Below are 16687 nucleotides of genomic sequence, written 5' to 3'. Positions count from 1 at the left end.
GCCTGAATGGAGCAAGGAAAGCATCTATAATCTCTTGAGTTTAATGATTTTGAAATAACCCACCAGTTCCCTTTTTGAGGTTGGAGAGATGGTCAGATCAGTAGAGCTCAATGGGAAGCAGCCAGTAGCTCTTCTTCATTCTCACTAGATCTCCCTCCTAATAATTCTTTACCCCTTAATTTAGCCCCCTTCCCTCATTTCCCAGCCAAACTTCCATCCACAAAGGGTCCGTTCCTGCAGCCACGATTTTAACAGAATTCTGTTTCAGTGGCAGCCAGTTCTCTCCTCTCTCCGTGGTCCTACTATAAATAATTCAATTCTTACGTAGGCTCCTTCACTGCCTGGAAATTTATTTATTTCTTTCCCCTCCCTTTGGTTACACATTAAGTGACTTAGCCCATAAAGAGAAATTACTCAGCAACAACAATAAAAGCTCAGAATTGCTGACCTGGCTGCATCCGGGCTGGGGAAACCCAGCACTGGCATTGCCCCTGCAGAAGTGGACAAACAGCCAAAGACACCTTGGGTAGAGGGGGGGAAGGGGAGGGAAAGAGACAATTAAACTAATGAAACAATCTTCTTCTTTGATGCTAAGATGGAACCATGTCGAATAGAAAGAGCAGCCGGATGTATCCTTGAGCCTTTCTCTGGGTACATGTTGATGCCACGCCACCCATTCTGTGGCAAGGCACCCCCTTATACAAGAGGCTGCAGCACCCCAGAGCTATTTTTAATTTGGACTTTTCTGCATGAAGGATGGTGTCCTGTTAGCTGAGTCTGCGGGAAGATCGAAGGCTAGAAAATCAAGGGGAAGGAAAGCTGTCAGGAGATTTTTGTTAAGAATCAAGAAGTCCATGGGCAGACAAAATGTACTAGGAACAGAAAGGAGAAGAGACAGGAAAGAGGAGGAAAAATATGGCAGCCAGGGAAGTATGTACAACTTATTCTTCCTCAGGGCAAGACAAGCTAGGCACCCCTGGCAGGGTGGCACAGAAAGAATGCTGACTAACTGAGGACGTTGTCCAGAAGTCAGGCTGGAAAATGGAGAGCTGGAGAAAAGCTTCACCCAGGCCCTGGGAACAAGAATGGCAGCAAGCCACAGCAAGAGCACTCTGGAGACTGTGATCCAGCCAGCCTTCCCCAACCAGCCTACCTCCAAAATGTGTTAAGACTACCATTCCCATCATTCCAAGCATGCACGACCATGTTAGGGAATGCCCTTTTAGAGCCAGAGGGGTCTCCTGCACTTTCAAAAACTGTGCAAAAAAAAGTCTATGAGGTGATAAGAGCAGCAATCTGACCTAGCAAGGCAATTTAGAGAGAGTCAATGTCACAGATGGATCTAAATTAAGTGGCCAACTATTGCAATAAGCTTGATGGCTTGATCTGATTCACTGGATCCATTAAGCATTAACATCAATCCTGAAAGGTAATTCACTCTACTCTTCACATTTTACAGGTGGAGAATAGAAATGACAAGGTAGGACCTTGTTCATTTTTGCCCCCAAATGGTTCTCTCCAGCTATCTCAAAAGCTCAGTTCCACAATTTTCCTGCTTGTGTGGCTAAAGTCCTAGGCCAAAGACTCCTGAGAAATGGCTGCTGTGACCTAACATTACACACTACTCCACACCAGAGCCGCCCAGAGTAGACCCACGGCAAAATGAGCAGAAAATAAATTTAGTAATAAATAAAATGGTAAATTCCTTCTAGAAAGCATACCCAAGGTAATATTTGGCAACAGCGGGTAGTCTTGATTTGTTATTTATATGACCCTTAGAAAAATAAATTCTATCCAAACTGCTAAGACCCTCCATCATTGGGGCTCCCTGCAAAGAGCTTTTCCCACCCAGGAAAGCAAGGAGTCCTATTGGGATCTCATGGGGGAAGGAAAAAGCTGTGCCTCTGCCAAGCTAAAAGAGCTGCAGAGCCACCGGGATCACTGTGGTGATTAACGGTGAGCCTGGCTTAATATTCTGCTGCTTAAAGCATCAAAGGCTGGTCCATGTGTACCCGGCAGAAAAAGAAAGAGCTGCGTGAGGGCTTCCGGAGAACAGGCAAGGGAGAAGTCCATGAGGAAAAAGAGAGACTTTATTCTGGGCGGAGATGGTTACCAAATAGGATGCCAGGAGACCTCGCTTCCTGAGGGGAAAGCAACTCAGATGCCTTGGTACCCCTTTATGTGGAAACAGAGGCTTTCACTGACATCTTCAGGGCTGGGAACTGGGAGGGGGGTATGTTTGTCGACAGTGGGTGTCTCTCTGGCACAAGTGCAAGCAAGTTATTAAAACTTAATTGAGCGGGATGGGAACAGGGCAGATAATTAAGCTTCCCAATAATGGGAACCATCAGATTTCAGGAGAGGAGAGTGGAATGAGAAAGCAGGGGTTTGTGGCCTGGCTGAGACTAGGAAAGGAGTTGGGAATTATGGCTGGGATTTATTGGGAAGGGAAATTCTCAACAGAGGCCTAGTAGAGACTGGGAAGGAGGGAGCCAAGAGTTCTTGCTAGCTCAGTTGCTGACACTGGGGAAATGTTATAGCAACCAATGGGTTCTCATTAAGTTTAGACACAGCAGAGAAAGATGATTCTTTTCATTCAAACTAGTCACCACCTGTTCATGCTCCTTTCTTCCTTCTCCTCTTTGCCAGATTCCCAACGGTCCTGATCCTGAAGGATCAGCCTTCAGTCCCAACCTGGCCCACTTCCAACATATAGTGAATCAAGGCTCCATTTGCCCTGGTCTGGTGGCACAATCTACCCTTTCATGATTCAAAACTGTCAGGAAATCGGCATGTGGATACATTCTGAGGGGGGGAAAGAGCATGTATCACAGCTTCCTTCTACCATAATAATTTATTCTATCCTAAAACCCTGCTGTGTTTCTGGCCAACCCATCATTGCACTGAACTACCAGCCCCACATCCAGAATATGGAAAAATGAAAGTGATCTTTAATGATTGCCTTAACAAATCCATCACCCAGATTTTCAGTTTCAGCAACACCAATTCCAGTTGGTAAGATAATGATTTACTGATCTCTGAGAAGTGGATCATTTCCCTCCTTTCGTCCCTCTCTTCTTTCCTTCATCAGAATCAAGGCAAAACATGCCCAGTAAATGACACTAACTCCTTATCTAGCCTTTTTTCTTTTTCCTGGTTGCTTATTTTCAACCAGAGTCCTAGTGTCTGATTCAAAGCAGCACTTATATTTTTGCTCTCTCCCTCTCTCCTTCCCTCCCCCTCCCCCTCCCTCCCTCTCCCTCTCCCCCCCCCCCTCTCTCTTTCTCTTATCCTTTGCTGGTGGAGATTCATAGGCAAATGTCAAGAGGATTTAGGAAATTTGGTCAGACAGACTGAGAATGGCTTCCAGGGAGGCTTGAAGCCTCAGAGCCCTCTTCTTGGAAATTAATAGTTGGTCAAAGGATTATTCTGGACAACTTTTGAAAATACTCCCAGTATATCTGACCAGATTCTCCAAATCTCTTTGACATTTGCCTGTGGCTCTCCAGAACTCCCTCCTTTCTAACTGCCTTTTCTCTTAACCCTGGACCAACTGCATAGAACTGTTGTTAGGATAAAATGGGGGTAATTCCAGACGTTACTTGGAGAATCTTACAGGGAGAATGAGAATTAAAAATTCTAGAATTAAAAACCTAGGTCTCACGCAGTCTCAACACACGTCCATAAGTTCTCCCAGATGGAAGCCGGTGGATTATAAAAACTCCCAACTTTGATTCTACACTGAAGTCTTGTGGCAGCCTGAATGCTCCCAGTAACGATAAAACAAAACAGATACAAAAATAGATGCCAGAAGTAATGATTCATTGGAATACAGGAAAGCCCTTTGTTAATAATAAACCTAGTAGCATCGCTTAGCCTCAGGCTTCCTGCAGACTTCCAAAAAGCCCTTGATCTATACCACCCTAAATCTTTCAAAATAGCCACCCACATCTTGCTTTTGCTCACAGAACTCCCTTTAACTCTCTTTTTCTGACAATGCCTCAATTTCTCTTTATATTGTAAATAAACCTTTGAGAGAAGAAACTTGTCTTTTGCTAATGGTAAATTATAAAGTGCTATGTATTATATAAGATACATCAATAACATCATGATTTTAATAACTTAGTAATAATTTGATTTAACCTCTTAATTTTAAAAATGATCATACGGTACTAACCCCATCATGGAATGTGAACCCTGGAAAGCCCAGAAACGAACTGGAACCAAAATTTTATACAGACCTCGAGACACTAGATTTTCTTATCCTGTTCTAACAATGTAACAAATGATATCCAGTTGAATTCAGAGGAAAAAGAGGATCAATCAGTTGACTGAGGAAAATAAATCTCTGAAGGCAGCTGACATTCTGAAACACCAGACCCCCAGTCCGAATGTTTAAAAATCCAACTGGCAAGTATGCATGCACAAGCGCACCCAAAATCACTTTTTGATTTTCCAGAAAGTGCATACAGTTCTAGAATGCATACATATTCCCCCAATGTGGTAGTTTAAAAAGGAAGGTCAGTGCTTCTGTACAGCAGCCAGAGCTATGATTACAAGTCAGCGCATTGTGTACAGAATAGTGAAATGGACGGAATACTATATTTGAAAGAATAGGCTAAAGTTTTCATCCATAACAGATACAAAAATGGTGCTTATATTTTTGAGGGAAAAGATCCACATATTTATACATCTTTCCTAAACCCTCCCTCCCTCCCTCCCTCCCTTCCCTTCCCTTCCCTTCCTTCCTTTTCTTCTTTCCTTCCTTCCTTCTCCCATTGTCCTTTTAGTTTGCAACTCCCACTTATTTGACCTCAATAGGCCCCATCTCAATTTCTCTTGTTTCTCATATGGGTGCCTCCTCATCTTTCCCCAAAGATAAAGGCACTTTTTTTTTTTTTGCAGTATCTCCTTGAAGATAATGCCGCATTGATCTCAGAATCATCTAAAGGTGAGGACGCATGTTCTCTCTTTTATTTGGCAGAGCCACCTTTTTGCCACCACTTTATAAGAGTGTCTGGGGAAGAGGCTATCTGGACCCATTTGTAGATGACATAACTTCCAAACCAATGTAGTGACCTGTATGGACTCAATGCTTACCCATCTCCTAATGGTTTGGCTTTTATGTCTACTCTGGAAACTGACAAGCTCTTAATTCCCACAGCTCATTATCTGACGATAGCCTGGACTTGAGGTACATTAATTAACAAGGAAGTCAGGATGCCATTAGATATCAACCTGATAATCAGCTTCCAAAAGAGGTGTAATTAGAGATTTTCTTTTTCTATTTGAGCAGGGAGAAGAATGAGATAAATAGTGTAGAGCTGAGACCTTAAGGCCATGTCTGAAAGTGGGAACTCACCCAAGTGTGGTCATGGTGACAATAGTGTACCAGAAGGCAGCAGGAATGCTGGTGAAGTTGGTCTCCGTTGTGCTCTTCTCAGCATAGAACATAACAGTAGCAAAGATGATGATAGCCATAGTGAGGGAGAACAGAAGGAAGCCCAACTCCGAGGCACAGCTCTTAAGAGTATAGCCCAGGATCCTTAGGCCCTGTGAGTGACGTGAGAACTTGAAGATGCGGAAGACACGGAAGACTCTCAGGGTCACAAAGGCCCCAGAGACATTTTCATTTTCTGGCATCACCAGCCCAATATAATAAGGCATGATGGCCACAACGTCAATGATACTCATCACACTTTTCATGAACTTAAACCGACTTGGGGCAGCAAAAAGCCGCATGAAATACTCAAAGGTGAAGATGAGGACACAGGCTGTGTCCATGCAGAAGAAAGCTTTGGGGAAACGATCTCCACAGGACATGTTTCTCTTCTGCCCAGGAGGTGGCCGGCATGGGATCGTCTCCACCACATTGGCAATAACCGAGACGGCTATGAAGAAACCAGTCACATAGTAGAAGACCAAAGCCATGGTGCTGGTGTGGGGATTCTCAAACGCTCTCCAGAGCTGTTGGCGGAATGTGCTATCTGGCGGCAAGGAAGTGTCCTTGGCATTCTCGGCTTCTTCATCCTCAGCCAGGCGCTCTGCATTCTCCTTCTTACGATCTCGGTATTCCTCCAAGCAGCAGTCACCAATCAGCTCTGGGATGATTCCATAAAAGGACAGCTCTTCATCAAAGGCCTGTATGCACTCCTGGCGGGGGTAATGGAGCCTGCCAGTACGATAGAAGTTGAGAATGTGCCGAAACATCTCTGGGTCACGATCAAAGAAATATTCCTTACTGTCTTCATCAAAAAAGAATTCCTTCTCGGAACTGCCTAACAAGGTATCTGGATAACGGTCAAGGGTATTCTTCCACGTTTGGAAGCGTTTTCCACTAACGTTGACCACTAAGATTTCATCATGGCGGCGTTTACTGTCCAGAGGAGGTTTGGGCATAGGCTTCTTGGCCAGTGGGAGCCAGCCCACAGCTGCTGCCCGGGCAAAGGGCAGCCAGGTTGCCACTCCTGCAGCCATACTGTATAAGCTGTATCACCATCAAAACCTCTATGCGCTAAGACTCTTGGTAAAACAGGTGCTGTCTAGTGGAAAGGCGCCTGAAAGAATTCTTCAGCTGGTTACTTTGGTCAGTTGCAACCATAAGTCAGCGACTTAGAGGGTCTCAATAGGAATGTAGCCATCTGGATTAGTTCTGTCTAAAATATCCAGGCACAACAAAGTATCCCCAAAAGTGACGTCTTTTCCTCCCGTGCAAAAATATCCAAGCTGTTTTCAGTGGATGTTAACAAATCTGGATGCATTAGAGAACTTGCTACCAAACAGCATTCCAGCTCTGTATTCAGATCAAAATGCTCTACTATCAATAATTGTGGAATTGGAAAGAGATAATGCAGGTGACAGGGGTCTTCTCCATAGTTTGCGCCTGGTGACAGATTAATTTGACCATTTGGTCCTGTGCAGACTGAACATAACGGACACTCCTCTCGGGTAACCTGCAATGAATTATATTATTCTGCTGTTCTTTGTCTTTTGATCCTTTCTTCCTGTTGGCAGGGAAAATGGATGGCAGGATACCAACATCGGATGGGGAGGTAGGAGAAAGGGGCTCAGTTGATATCTTCACCTTTAGGGAGGACACACATTGCTGTAGAAAGAGGTGGGGGAAGAGAGAGAGAGAGAAATAGAAAAACAACAAACTATGAGAAAGAAATAACTGCATGCCATTAGATTATGGCATTTGGAGTGAATGCAGCAGTTCTTAAACTATTGAACTTGTCCTGCTTTGAAACCTAGAACCCCAAAATACTACATGAAAAATATGGTTTAATTAACTGCTAATCCTAAAAGGCACTAGTTTGGGATCCAGTCTTTTGACTGCATTTTTGGAAGAGAAACCAAGAAAGCTGGTCAAGGGAATGAGATCCACAATTACACACCATCCTTGAGGAAGACGCCTGGAAATCAGCTCTTAGGTAACTATATAAATCCTTCTCCTGAGCTAGAATAACATCTAGGAATCTAGAGCTCAAATGACTAGAGGAGCCAACAGGATTTATTTCATATTGTAAGAGTCAAAAGGCCACTGACAGAAAAGTATGATGTCTCTTCATAATGCTGTGTCCAAGATGTGGCATGAGGAAGCTTTGTCAAAGAGTTTGGCAGAGGCAAGAGAACACTTATCATTTCTCTGTACCTACTAGGGTGTGAAAACTGCTGTTTCTCAGGGCAAAGTAGCCCCAGAGAAGGGAGGTTGGGAAGAGAAAAGAGTTATTTCTCAGGAAACACCCGCAGGATCCAAACAAACTTTCCCATTTAGTTGTGCCAAGAGTTCCCACCTCTAACTGGAAACTAGACTCAAACTACCACATGCCTACATCTTTATAAACAATTTGAATTTTTTAAAAATCCCAACAAATTAAGGTGCAGGGGGAAACTGGAAGGAGGGGGATGGGAATCAAGGAAAGAACATGACAAGACTTTGGACAGGAGGAAAAGGAAGAACAAGGCAAGTTTGAAAATGGTAAAAAACAAAATCCAGGAAAGGAGGAAGGAAGGAAGGAAGGAAGGAAGGAAGGAAGGAGGGAAGGAGGGAAGGAAGGGCAAATTTAGAGAAGGCGGTGATCCCTGATGGAATGGTGGCAACTCGGAGGAGTAAAGCATCAAATCTAAGAGGCTGAAGGCGTGAAGAAGCCCAATCTAACTGGTATGTGGAGTAATTGGGGTGGGTTGCGGGTGGGGTGGGGAGGCTAATGCAAGGCTCTTACCCCGGAGATTGTCCGAGAAGCAGGCAGTAGCCTGACCACCGCAAACCCCAGTGTGTGGTAATGGGATTCGGGTCAGGAGGTGCCGAGCCGCCCCCAGGACGCAAGCGACAAGGCTCCGGTTGCCCTCGGCGGTGCCGATCCTCATCGCTCCCTTCGGCTCGCCCGTCTGACTGTGCCGCGCTCCCACCCTCCGGGCGCCGTGTGTGTGTGTGTGCGCGTGTGTGTTTGTGTATCTGAGAGTGTGTGCGCGAGTGTGGGTGAGCTGCATTCGGCAGGGAGGGGGCAGAGCGAGCGGTTGGCAGCAGCGAGTGGCTGCATCGCAGGCGGCGGAGGCGCGCACCCCAGGCAAAGCTCGGGCCGGCCGGGGGCCAGCAGGAGCAGAGAAGGGAAGGCGCAGCCTGGGGAAGGTGTGGGTGTGTGGCGGCAAGAGGCTGGAAAGACCGAGGCGGGTGGAAAGGAATGGGATGAATGGCCCGGAATGGAGGGAAGAATAGAAACAGGGATAGACGGAGGAGTTCAACAGGAGAATTAAGCAAAAAGCCAGGATGGATACCGAGGAGAAGCTGGCGTTAAGAGGAAAAAGAGACCGGGAACGGAAAAAGAGCTTGCTGAGATCACATAGGGGGAAAAATATAAAATAAACTGGACATTTTAAGAGTGCATCGAGAGATGCTCTGGGGACTGGTTAGAAACTAGAGATGGGCAGCTGCAGGAGACAGGAAGTGGGGGGGGGGGAGGACTGGAGAAGTGCCCGATCAACAGATAGCATCTTCCAGCCACAGAAAAGTGCTTTGAGACCGGAGGCGGAAAGAGGCAGAAGCCCGGGATGGGCCAAAACAAGCAGGTATGAAAGAAATCTGGAGGACCGTCGAGATCTGGCAAGCAGAAAGGACGCCCGGGCCCTTCAAACGCCTTGAGGAATCAGGCACCCCGTCCACTACCAAGGGACCCCCACGTGTCCTTCTCTTTCCCTACCCTCCTTTTGCTTCTGCTGGGAACCTACTTCCCAGGGCTGCCGTTTAGACCCGGGCTATATTCCCTTTTCCGACCGCAGCTCAGAAATCTTGGGCTGTGCGCAGTGCTGCCTCCTTAACGTTTATGAGCCTCCATAGGAATTTCAAATTTGGTGCCATGCAGGATAAGTACAAAGAGGAGGAGGATCAGGGAAAGAGAGGGCATAATCGCTACAGGGCGGGAGGGGCGAGCTTCTCTCAATGAATCTGAGCTGCCGCGCCTCCTTCCGATCTCGCACAGAAACATCCCGGGCTCCTTCCTCACAGCGCCCCCTCTGGAGATCCCGGGGAGCGTTGAACCCCCAGCTCTCTTGTAGAGCGCACCCCATTCTGCCAGTTGGGCCCATACAGATTCCGCAAAATCGAAACGGGGGGACAAGATCCTAAAGGGGAATGTTCTCCCTCTTAAGACTTAACACCCTCCAAAAAAATCCCCCTTCCCCTGGGGAATGCTGGGAATGGCTAGGTGGTTTCTACATCCGAATTTCTTTTCTGGTATGGGAGCAAAAGTAGCAGTAGGGCCTAAACTGGCACAAATCAGGGACCCTACATTTGGTTAAGTTCTTGATCCTGCTGAATGTTGAGAGGTTTTGTTTTCTTTTTAATTTCTCTTCATCTGAACTAATACATACAGGACTGGAGATTAACAATAAGTACAGAACACAGAGAAGACAATGTTTTATTAAGTTAATGTTATGATTGCTGTGGTGTTTTTATGATTTCTAAGTTTTGCTGTTTTATTGATTTTTTTTTTGTTTTTAATTGATATATGCTTCTCTGAGTGCCTCTTGGCAGAAACAGCTACTTGCAAGTGCAATAAATCAATGATATCTCTTCATCAATCTACATCATGCAGTATAAAATAGCAAAAACAAAAAAAACCCAAACCAAACAAACTCTCTGCCCAAAGAAGCACGCAGTTGCAACTTTTAACACTCCTGGTTCTTCACACTCTTGTGACTAGGATGGACTCTCATTTCCCCCATCACTTCTGAAGCCAACCCAACACCCCCAATATGAAGATCATCATCATCTCCTTCTGCTTAGTTCTTGGTTTTTGATAATGGCAAGCCTGTAACATAAACGAAAGGGAGAATTATTGCTTCATCCACATGATAGGAAACTTGCTCTATTTATCACAGGAATTCCTAGCAGGGCAACCATGGGCTATAAGATGCATTGTAACATAAAAATGTAATAATGCAAAGCTGGCCGATAGCAAACCATCTGCATCATCTTTATTCTGAGGATGTCCCTGGGCCCCACATGGGCCTCTTAAACTTCCATAGAATTAAAATGAAAGCTACAAGTATCCCAAACCATAGTTTGGAAAGTTGTTCATGTGGCAAGAAAATGGACAAGAAGAAGAAGAAGAAAGTCCTGCAAAAGTGGTGATGGAGGGGGGGAGAAGTAGAAGGGGCAGATGAGTAGGATCTTAATATAGCAAGTGCTTTGTTCCCTGGACAAAATCAGTGGCAAACTCCCTAGCAACTCTTTTGTGACTATATTCACAACATATTCCCCATATTCCTAATTTCCCTCTGTCTCCAGCCCAAGGTTAGGGTTAGATGCTGCCTTTCACCATACTCTATTTCACATGCAATTCCCTGTCATCAAAACAACACAATAGCTAGCATCCTCTCTTCCCCTGCTCCCATTCAAGGTGCTTGAATCTAGCTCCTTCTTGACCTGAGAAAATCCCAGCTGGCAGATGCCCATGAAGACATATGGCCTCTCCAGGAGAGGATAATAGCTTGCTTGGACTTTGGTTTCCTTTAACAGAAAGCTAAAATGTGAATTGGCTAGAACAAGGAATGGAAGGGAAGCCTGGTGGATTAGGTTGGACAGATAGTTCATCATGCCAGCAGAAAGCAAGAACCACATTACCAACCTCAGAAGCAAAGAAATCCAATTTTAATAGCAAAGATATGGTCGAAGGAATTTGTCAGCAAAAACTGATGTGCAGAATTGTGTGTCCTGTTATTGTGTTACTGGATTGTGTCCTGATATTAACAACATTAATCAACATCCCAAATATTCCTGTATGTTCAATTTATTTCACATATATTTCTCAATAGTGCTTACACCAAATCTACAAGCTAAGTCAGTATTCTTCTTCCTCAGCTTCCTCAGAGCAAATAGAATATTTGCAAATGAGTTGCATACACCTCACTTCAAGCCAAGAGGGAAATAGTATACAAGGGAAGTAGCCGCATTAACTTTAATTGCATTTAATTTGATGATCTAAATCACACTTACTTCATCTTGGTCTTGCTCAATTGATATGTGTGTGCTTCTTTAAGTACGCCTGAAATTGCTACCTGTACCTTATTATTACGGCATAGCATGTTAGGTAGATGCAACGAGAGGAGGGAAGTGTGTAAACTTCAAAATGAGCCTTTTTAGCTAATGCAAGATATGGCTACATTGTTATGGACTATGAGACATCATGTCACATGTCCAAACAGAAACTAAATAAGAGCAAATGAAGATACTGGTGCTTATTCAACAGCAGAAACTGGGGGAAGCATGGATTAAAATTCCAAATAATTCACAAGGCTGTTCTTAAACTGTCTGTTTATACATCTTCTAGGTCGCTTCCCAAACATATAAACTCTCTCCTTTAGGCTGAGAGAACCACCATAAACGGTGTTACAGTAGCAGAAGAAACAGTAGGAAAGCTTTCCTAAAAACATTACACCATCTCCTGATGCCAAAAGCGTGGGGAGTTTACAAGTTTGAATGCTATTTCAGTAGGGTAGGGATCTCCTGGTACCTGAAGATCTTTCACACCTGTGTTGGTTCTCTCAGATCAAATAAATGTCTTGAGCATTTCACCTGGCCCTTATTTTTCTCTACCAGTTTAAAGCAATACTGAGCAAGAGACTTTTGCTCGTTTCAGGGATAGAATACAAAATAATAAGAGCTGGAAGGGACCTTGGAGGTCTTCTAGTCCAACCCCCCCCCCCTCTGCTGGAGCAGAAGACCCAATATCATTTCAGACAAATAACTGTCCAGTCCCCTTTTTTGAAAGCCTTCAGTGATGGAGCACCCTCAATTTCTGAAGTCAAGTTCTTCCATTGGTTAATTGCTCCCACGGTAGGAAATGTCTCCTTAATTCTAAATTGCTTCTCTCCTTGGTTAGTTTCCAACCATCGTTTCTTGTCTTGCCTGTTGCTTTGGAAAATAGTCACACACACACACACACGCATCTTTGTAGGAGCCTCTCGAACATTGGAACAGTGTTATCATGTCTCTCCTAGTCCTTCTTTTCATTAGACTAGACATACCCGATTCCTGAAACTGTTTTTCGTACGTTTTAGCCTCCAAGCCCCCTAGCAAACTCTGCCTGAAATCAGGGGAAAGTGGCAGCCGCTGAATCATCTGCAAGTCAGGCATTGCCCCTAGCACGATGGGCCCGGCTAGAGAAGGGAAGGAACGCGCCGCACCTAAAGAGGTGGGAGGAACAAGGAAACACAGGGAGAGAGAACGTGCCGCGATCGCGCGGTTCTTTAATTCCTATTGTTATTAATAATCCATTTCCCACCCCTTTCTGCCCCTGCGAGTCAGGCTACTTCAGGACCTACCAGAACAGTCCGACTGTAAAGGTCCTAGCCGCGTTTAGGAGTGATGATGATAAACAAACCTGGTGATCCGGGGAGTGGGGGGGGGTGGAAACTGAGGTCCGAGGCCGCTTTCTGACGTGGTCGTAGCCACGTGGCGGGCCAAGAACTTCCTCGGGCTGCGGAGATCCCGAGGCTGCGTCGCATCCTTCGCCCCTCCAGCTGCAAAAAAAAAAGAGACCATTAGAGGCTGGAACTCAGCGCAGGCGCCTGACACCGTTTGTAAACTAAGCGGAATGGGTTACTTTTTTTTTTATTATTATTATTTGCACTTCGTTGTATCTCGGTGGTAAGACTTCCTATTTTCTTGTTCATCTCCTGGGATATTTTTCAGCCCAGAGATAGTGAACGCATCGGGAAGGGAAGTCAGTCTTTACAAGTTTCCTCTTCCCGTTCCAGAAAGCCTTTAAAAAAATAAGGAAAACTTTGCATCGTCTGGCACCCGTTATCTTTAGCCAAGAATTTCTGCATTCGTGGTTTATGGCCTAGCAGCTGTTGTTGATCGCTGGTTTCAAAATGTAGTAAATAAATAATATCTCAGTAAGTTCCCACAATACACTGCCCAGAGAGAAAAAGATTCCAATCACACATGGCCCCAAGCCACAATTTGATTTATCTTAATTTGGCTAAGCTAATGAGTCAAAGCCAACTGTGGCTCTACAAGTCAAGGGTGTGCAATTTTGTGGGGGTCCTGAGGCCCACTGGTGGCACAGCACATTAGCAAAGATACCTGCATTTTCACTATCTTCCTCCTCCTACCAGATAATCTTGATCACAGTTATTGACACCATAAAGACAAGCAGTTCTTCCAGTAACTTGCTTGCAAGTCACTGTTTTCCTTTACACACATGATTACGGCTTGAGATTTAAATATTGCAATATGTGCAATTTGAAGGCAAACATACATTGGTGGTCAGGAACTTGCTTTGGATGCAGAAAGATCCCAGTAGTGCACTCCCTGATATCTCCACATGAAAGCATGAGGTAACAACTGATAGAAAAGGCCTCTAGTCTAGGGAAGATCCGGGAGAGTTGCTTTAATCAGGAAGTAGAGTGCTGAAGCAGGTAAGTATACTTTGGGCTGTAAAATGAAGATGACATCCAGATCATAGCAAAGAACTTGGAGAGTTCTCTGTGTTGCCATCTAATAGTCTTTTAGATTTTGCATATGGATGCCTGGTTGATGGACACACTTGCTAGGTTTGCATCTATGCAACCACAGTTTGCTTTAGCCTTGATTTCTTCAAGATACTGTGTCTAGTTCACATACAGTGTTAAGCCAACTTAAAAATAAATACCATCCTCATTATGGTTTAGCATTATGTGTGAACCCTGGTTTATGATAAAGCAGCTTCCTGTCTTTTTCTTTCCTGGGTGTCTAGACCAGTGGTGAAATCCAAATTTTTTTACTAACGGTTCTATGGGCATGGCTTGGTGGGCATGGTGTGACTTGGTGGGCGTGGCAGGGGAAGGATACTGCAAAATCCCCAATCCCCACTTCACTCTGGGGCCAGCCAGAGATGGTATTTGCCGGTTCTCCGAACTGCTCAAAATTTCTGCTACTGGTTCTCCAGAACCTGTCAGAACCTGCTGGATTTCACCCCTGGTCTAGACTATATATTGATTTTTTACAGCTATATGACAGTCAGATATAAATAGGTACAGGTTTTTTTTGCTGTATTAGGCCTATTAATGTCTATCTAGTGCAAAGCTATGAAAGAAACGGAGCACCCTTAAAACATCTTATCCATTGTAAGATTGCCAAATGATCAGGACTATAAATCCTACTAACTTTTCCAGGTTGGGTATCTTTTTTCAAAGTGTGTTCTGCCGAAACCTGCATAGGAATAGTTCCCATTTAGAGAAATGAATGTAACTACTTGCTTACAATTGCAAATTGTTGCATTGCTGTTAAAGGTATAATAATAAAGCGACAGACATGATGGGGCAATGTATGTCATGTCAAAGAAGCAACCCACAAAGCAAAATAAGGGAAGTGATTGTCCCAGAAGAGTTGAAATCCTTGATTAGATGGAAACACCCCAACCCCTGTTCCTCTACAAAGCTACAGTACTGCAGTGAACTTTATAAGTGCAGAGAATGCATTGAGCTTTAAGAAATGTCTTTAGTATGCCCTGACAATATGTGAGAAAGCCTTGGTTATTTTTGATTCTATACAAATAAAATAAGGAACCTGGGGTGACTTCATTTGATTCAGTGAAGGCCACGTTTGTTGATGGCTGATGAATAGCCAGGCATGGGGCATGTTCATATTTTCATAAAATCTGGGATCCAGTTGTAAGTAAATCTTTGCAGCCCTCTAAAATATTGTATATTGTTTCCATTTCAGAAAGGGGAAGAGAAAAATGCTGATTTTGGAAAGTAGAAAGATTCATACATAGCAAAAAGGAAAGGGTGTAATGAGGCTCTTATTGACAATTGTATGAAAAGTATGACACTTCTGGTCACCCTTGGACCGTATCGGTTGCACGTGGAGTTGGGTGGGAGGGCGGAGGTGCGAGACTCACCTGAGGGGAAGAGCACAATGGTGGTAGTGCTGGTCACTCATCTGTTAGCCTCAGTATCTGTGTCTAGGCCACGCAGCGTCCTCAGATGCACTATCATTCCTTCACTGGAGAAATTTCTTTCAAAATACTTTAGTTCTGACAGTTGCCCAAAGCATCCTCTGCCATCATACCTTACTTTTCTAAATAAACAGCATGACTTTTACAAGAAAAAATATCCAGAATTGAACAATCAGCAGCTCATGAAAGAGGTTAGGCGTATCTGGAGGTATAATTACCACAACATGAAAAACAACATTATGAAGCAATTGCAAAATCTGAATGGGATACATATAAAGAACAAATGGCCAAATATAGATCTGTGCTAAATCCTGTAGAGGAGGCAGCTTTGAAAGAGGAAAAAAGGATAAGGAGGCAAAATAAGAAAACAAGCAAAAATAAAAAAGGAATTAACAGCATTTGAAAAACCAAAAAGAAGTCGGAGTTCCTTCAGTATTTCTGTTTCTGAACATTTCCAAGAAATCGAAGGCACCTAAAATAAGGAAAAGTTTAAAGCTTTGTGTGAAGAATGGAAAAACCTGCCCAATCCTCAAAAGCAGGTCTACAGCCAGCTTGCAGAAGATGATAAGATTCACTAGGAAAATGAAATGAGATTGTGGGAACAGCAAATGAAAGCAAGTGGGAGTGGAGATCTTCTAAATTATAAATTCACAGTGACATGAAAACGAAAAAAACCTGTAACAGAACCTTTAAGTTGAAAATAAATATTGTTTTCATCAGCAACAAAGAAAACCAGTGCAAGAATAAAGCCATCTGAGGAATAAGTTTAAAAATGTCTTATTCCTGACTGCAGGTGAAAATGTCATTTATTGTCAATAAATGTCATTTATTGAGGATTATTCCCCATAAATACAAGTATTTTACTTTTTTTGTAAACAGTCAAGCATTTATAATCAAGTTTGTGGAAATTTTAAATGATTGCTAATCATGAGAAAGGTTGTATTTTTTTTTTCAAAAATGCCTAAATAACCATTGGACATAGATTTTTTTTTAATTAAAACACTTTGAAGTATAAAAAAAGAAAAAGAAAAGAAAAGTATGATGCTTCCTTGATGCTTCTGCATCAATTTTTTTGGTTGACTGACTACAGTACTCTTTCTAGGCTGCAGAAGTCCAAACCACCATTAAAAGGCAAGATACTGAAAACAGTTAACTCCTTACTGCCATCTAGAAGGCATTGGCATTTCATCACCGAGATACGGCAGCCCTAGCAATATCCAAAGCTATTATTTAAAGAACTG

At 43.7% G+C, this 16687-nt stretch overlaps 1 protein-coding gene and 1 pseudogene across 1 annotated transcript in view; one reads left to right on the top strand and one right to left on the bottom strand.

The window, feature by feature from the left end:
• KCND1 (potassium voltage-gated channel subfamily D member 1) overlaps positions 1–6477 on the bottom strand; it is a 54113-nt gene extending 47636 nt beyond the window's left edge. The window contains exon 1 of the mRNA XM_070935126.1: positions 5363–6477. Coding sequence (XP_070791227.1) covers positions 5363–6477 — 1115 coding nt within the window. The remainder of the gene's footprint in view (positions 1–5362) is intronic.
• An 8929-nt stretch (positions 6478–15406) lies between these two features.
• Positions 15407–16144, top strand: LOC139310882 (transcription factor A, mitochondrial pseudogene; annotated as a pseudogene).
• The last annotated feature ends 543 nt before the right edge of the window (positions 16145–16687 follow it).

This window comes from Pituophis catenifer, unplaced genomic scaffold (assembly GCF_029215685.1).
Source record: "Pituophis catenifer annectens isolate HBS135680 unplaced genomic scaffold, rPitCat1.0.hap2 SCAF_2, whole genome shotgun sequence".
Taxonomy (NCBI): domain Eukaryota; kingdom Metazoa; phylum Chordata; class Lepidosauria; order Squamata; family Colubridae; genus Pituophis; species Pituophis catenifer.
The sequence above is the reverse complement of the archived record's forward strand: the minus strand, read 5'-3'. Positions and strand labels throughout refer to the sequence as shown.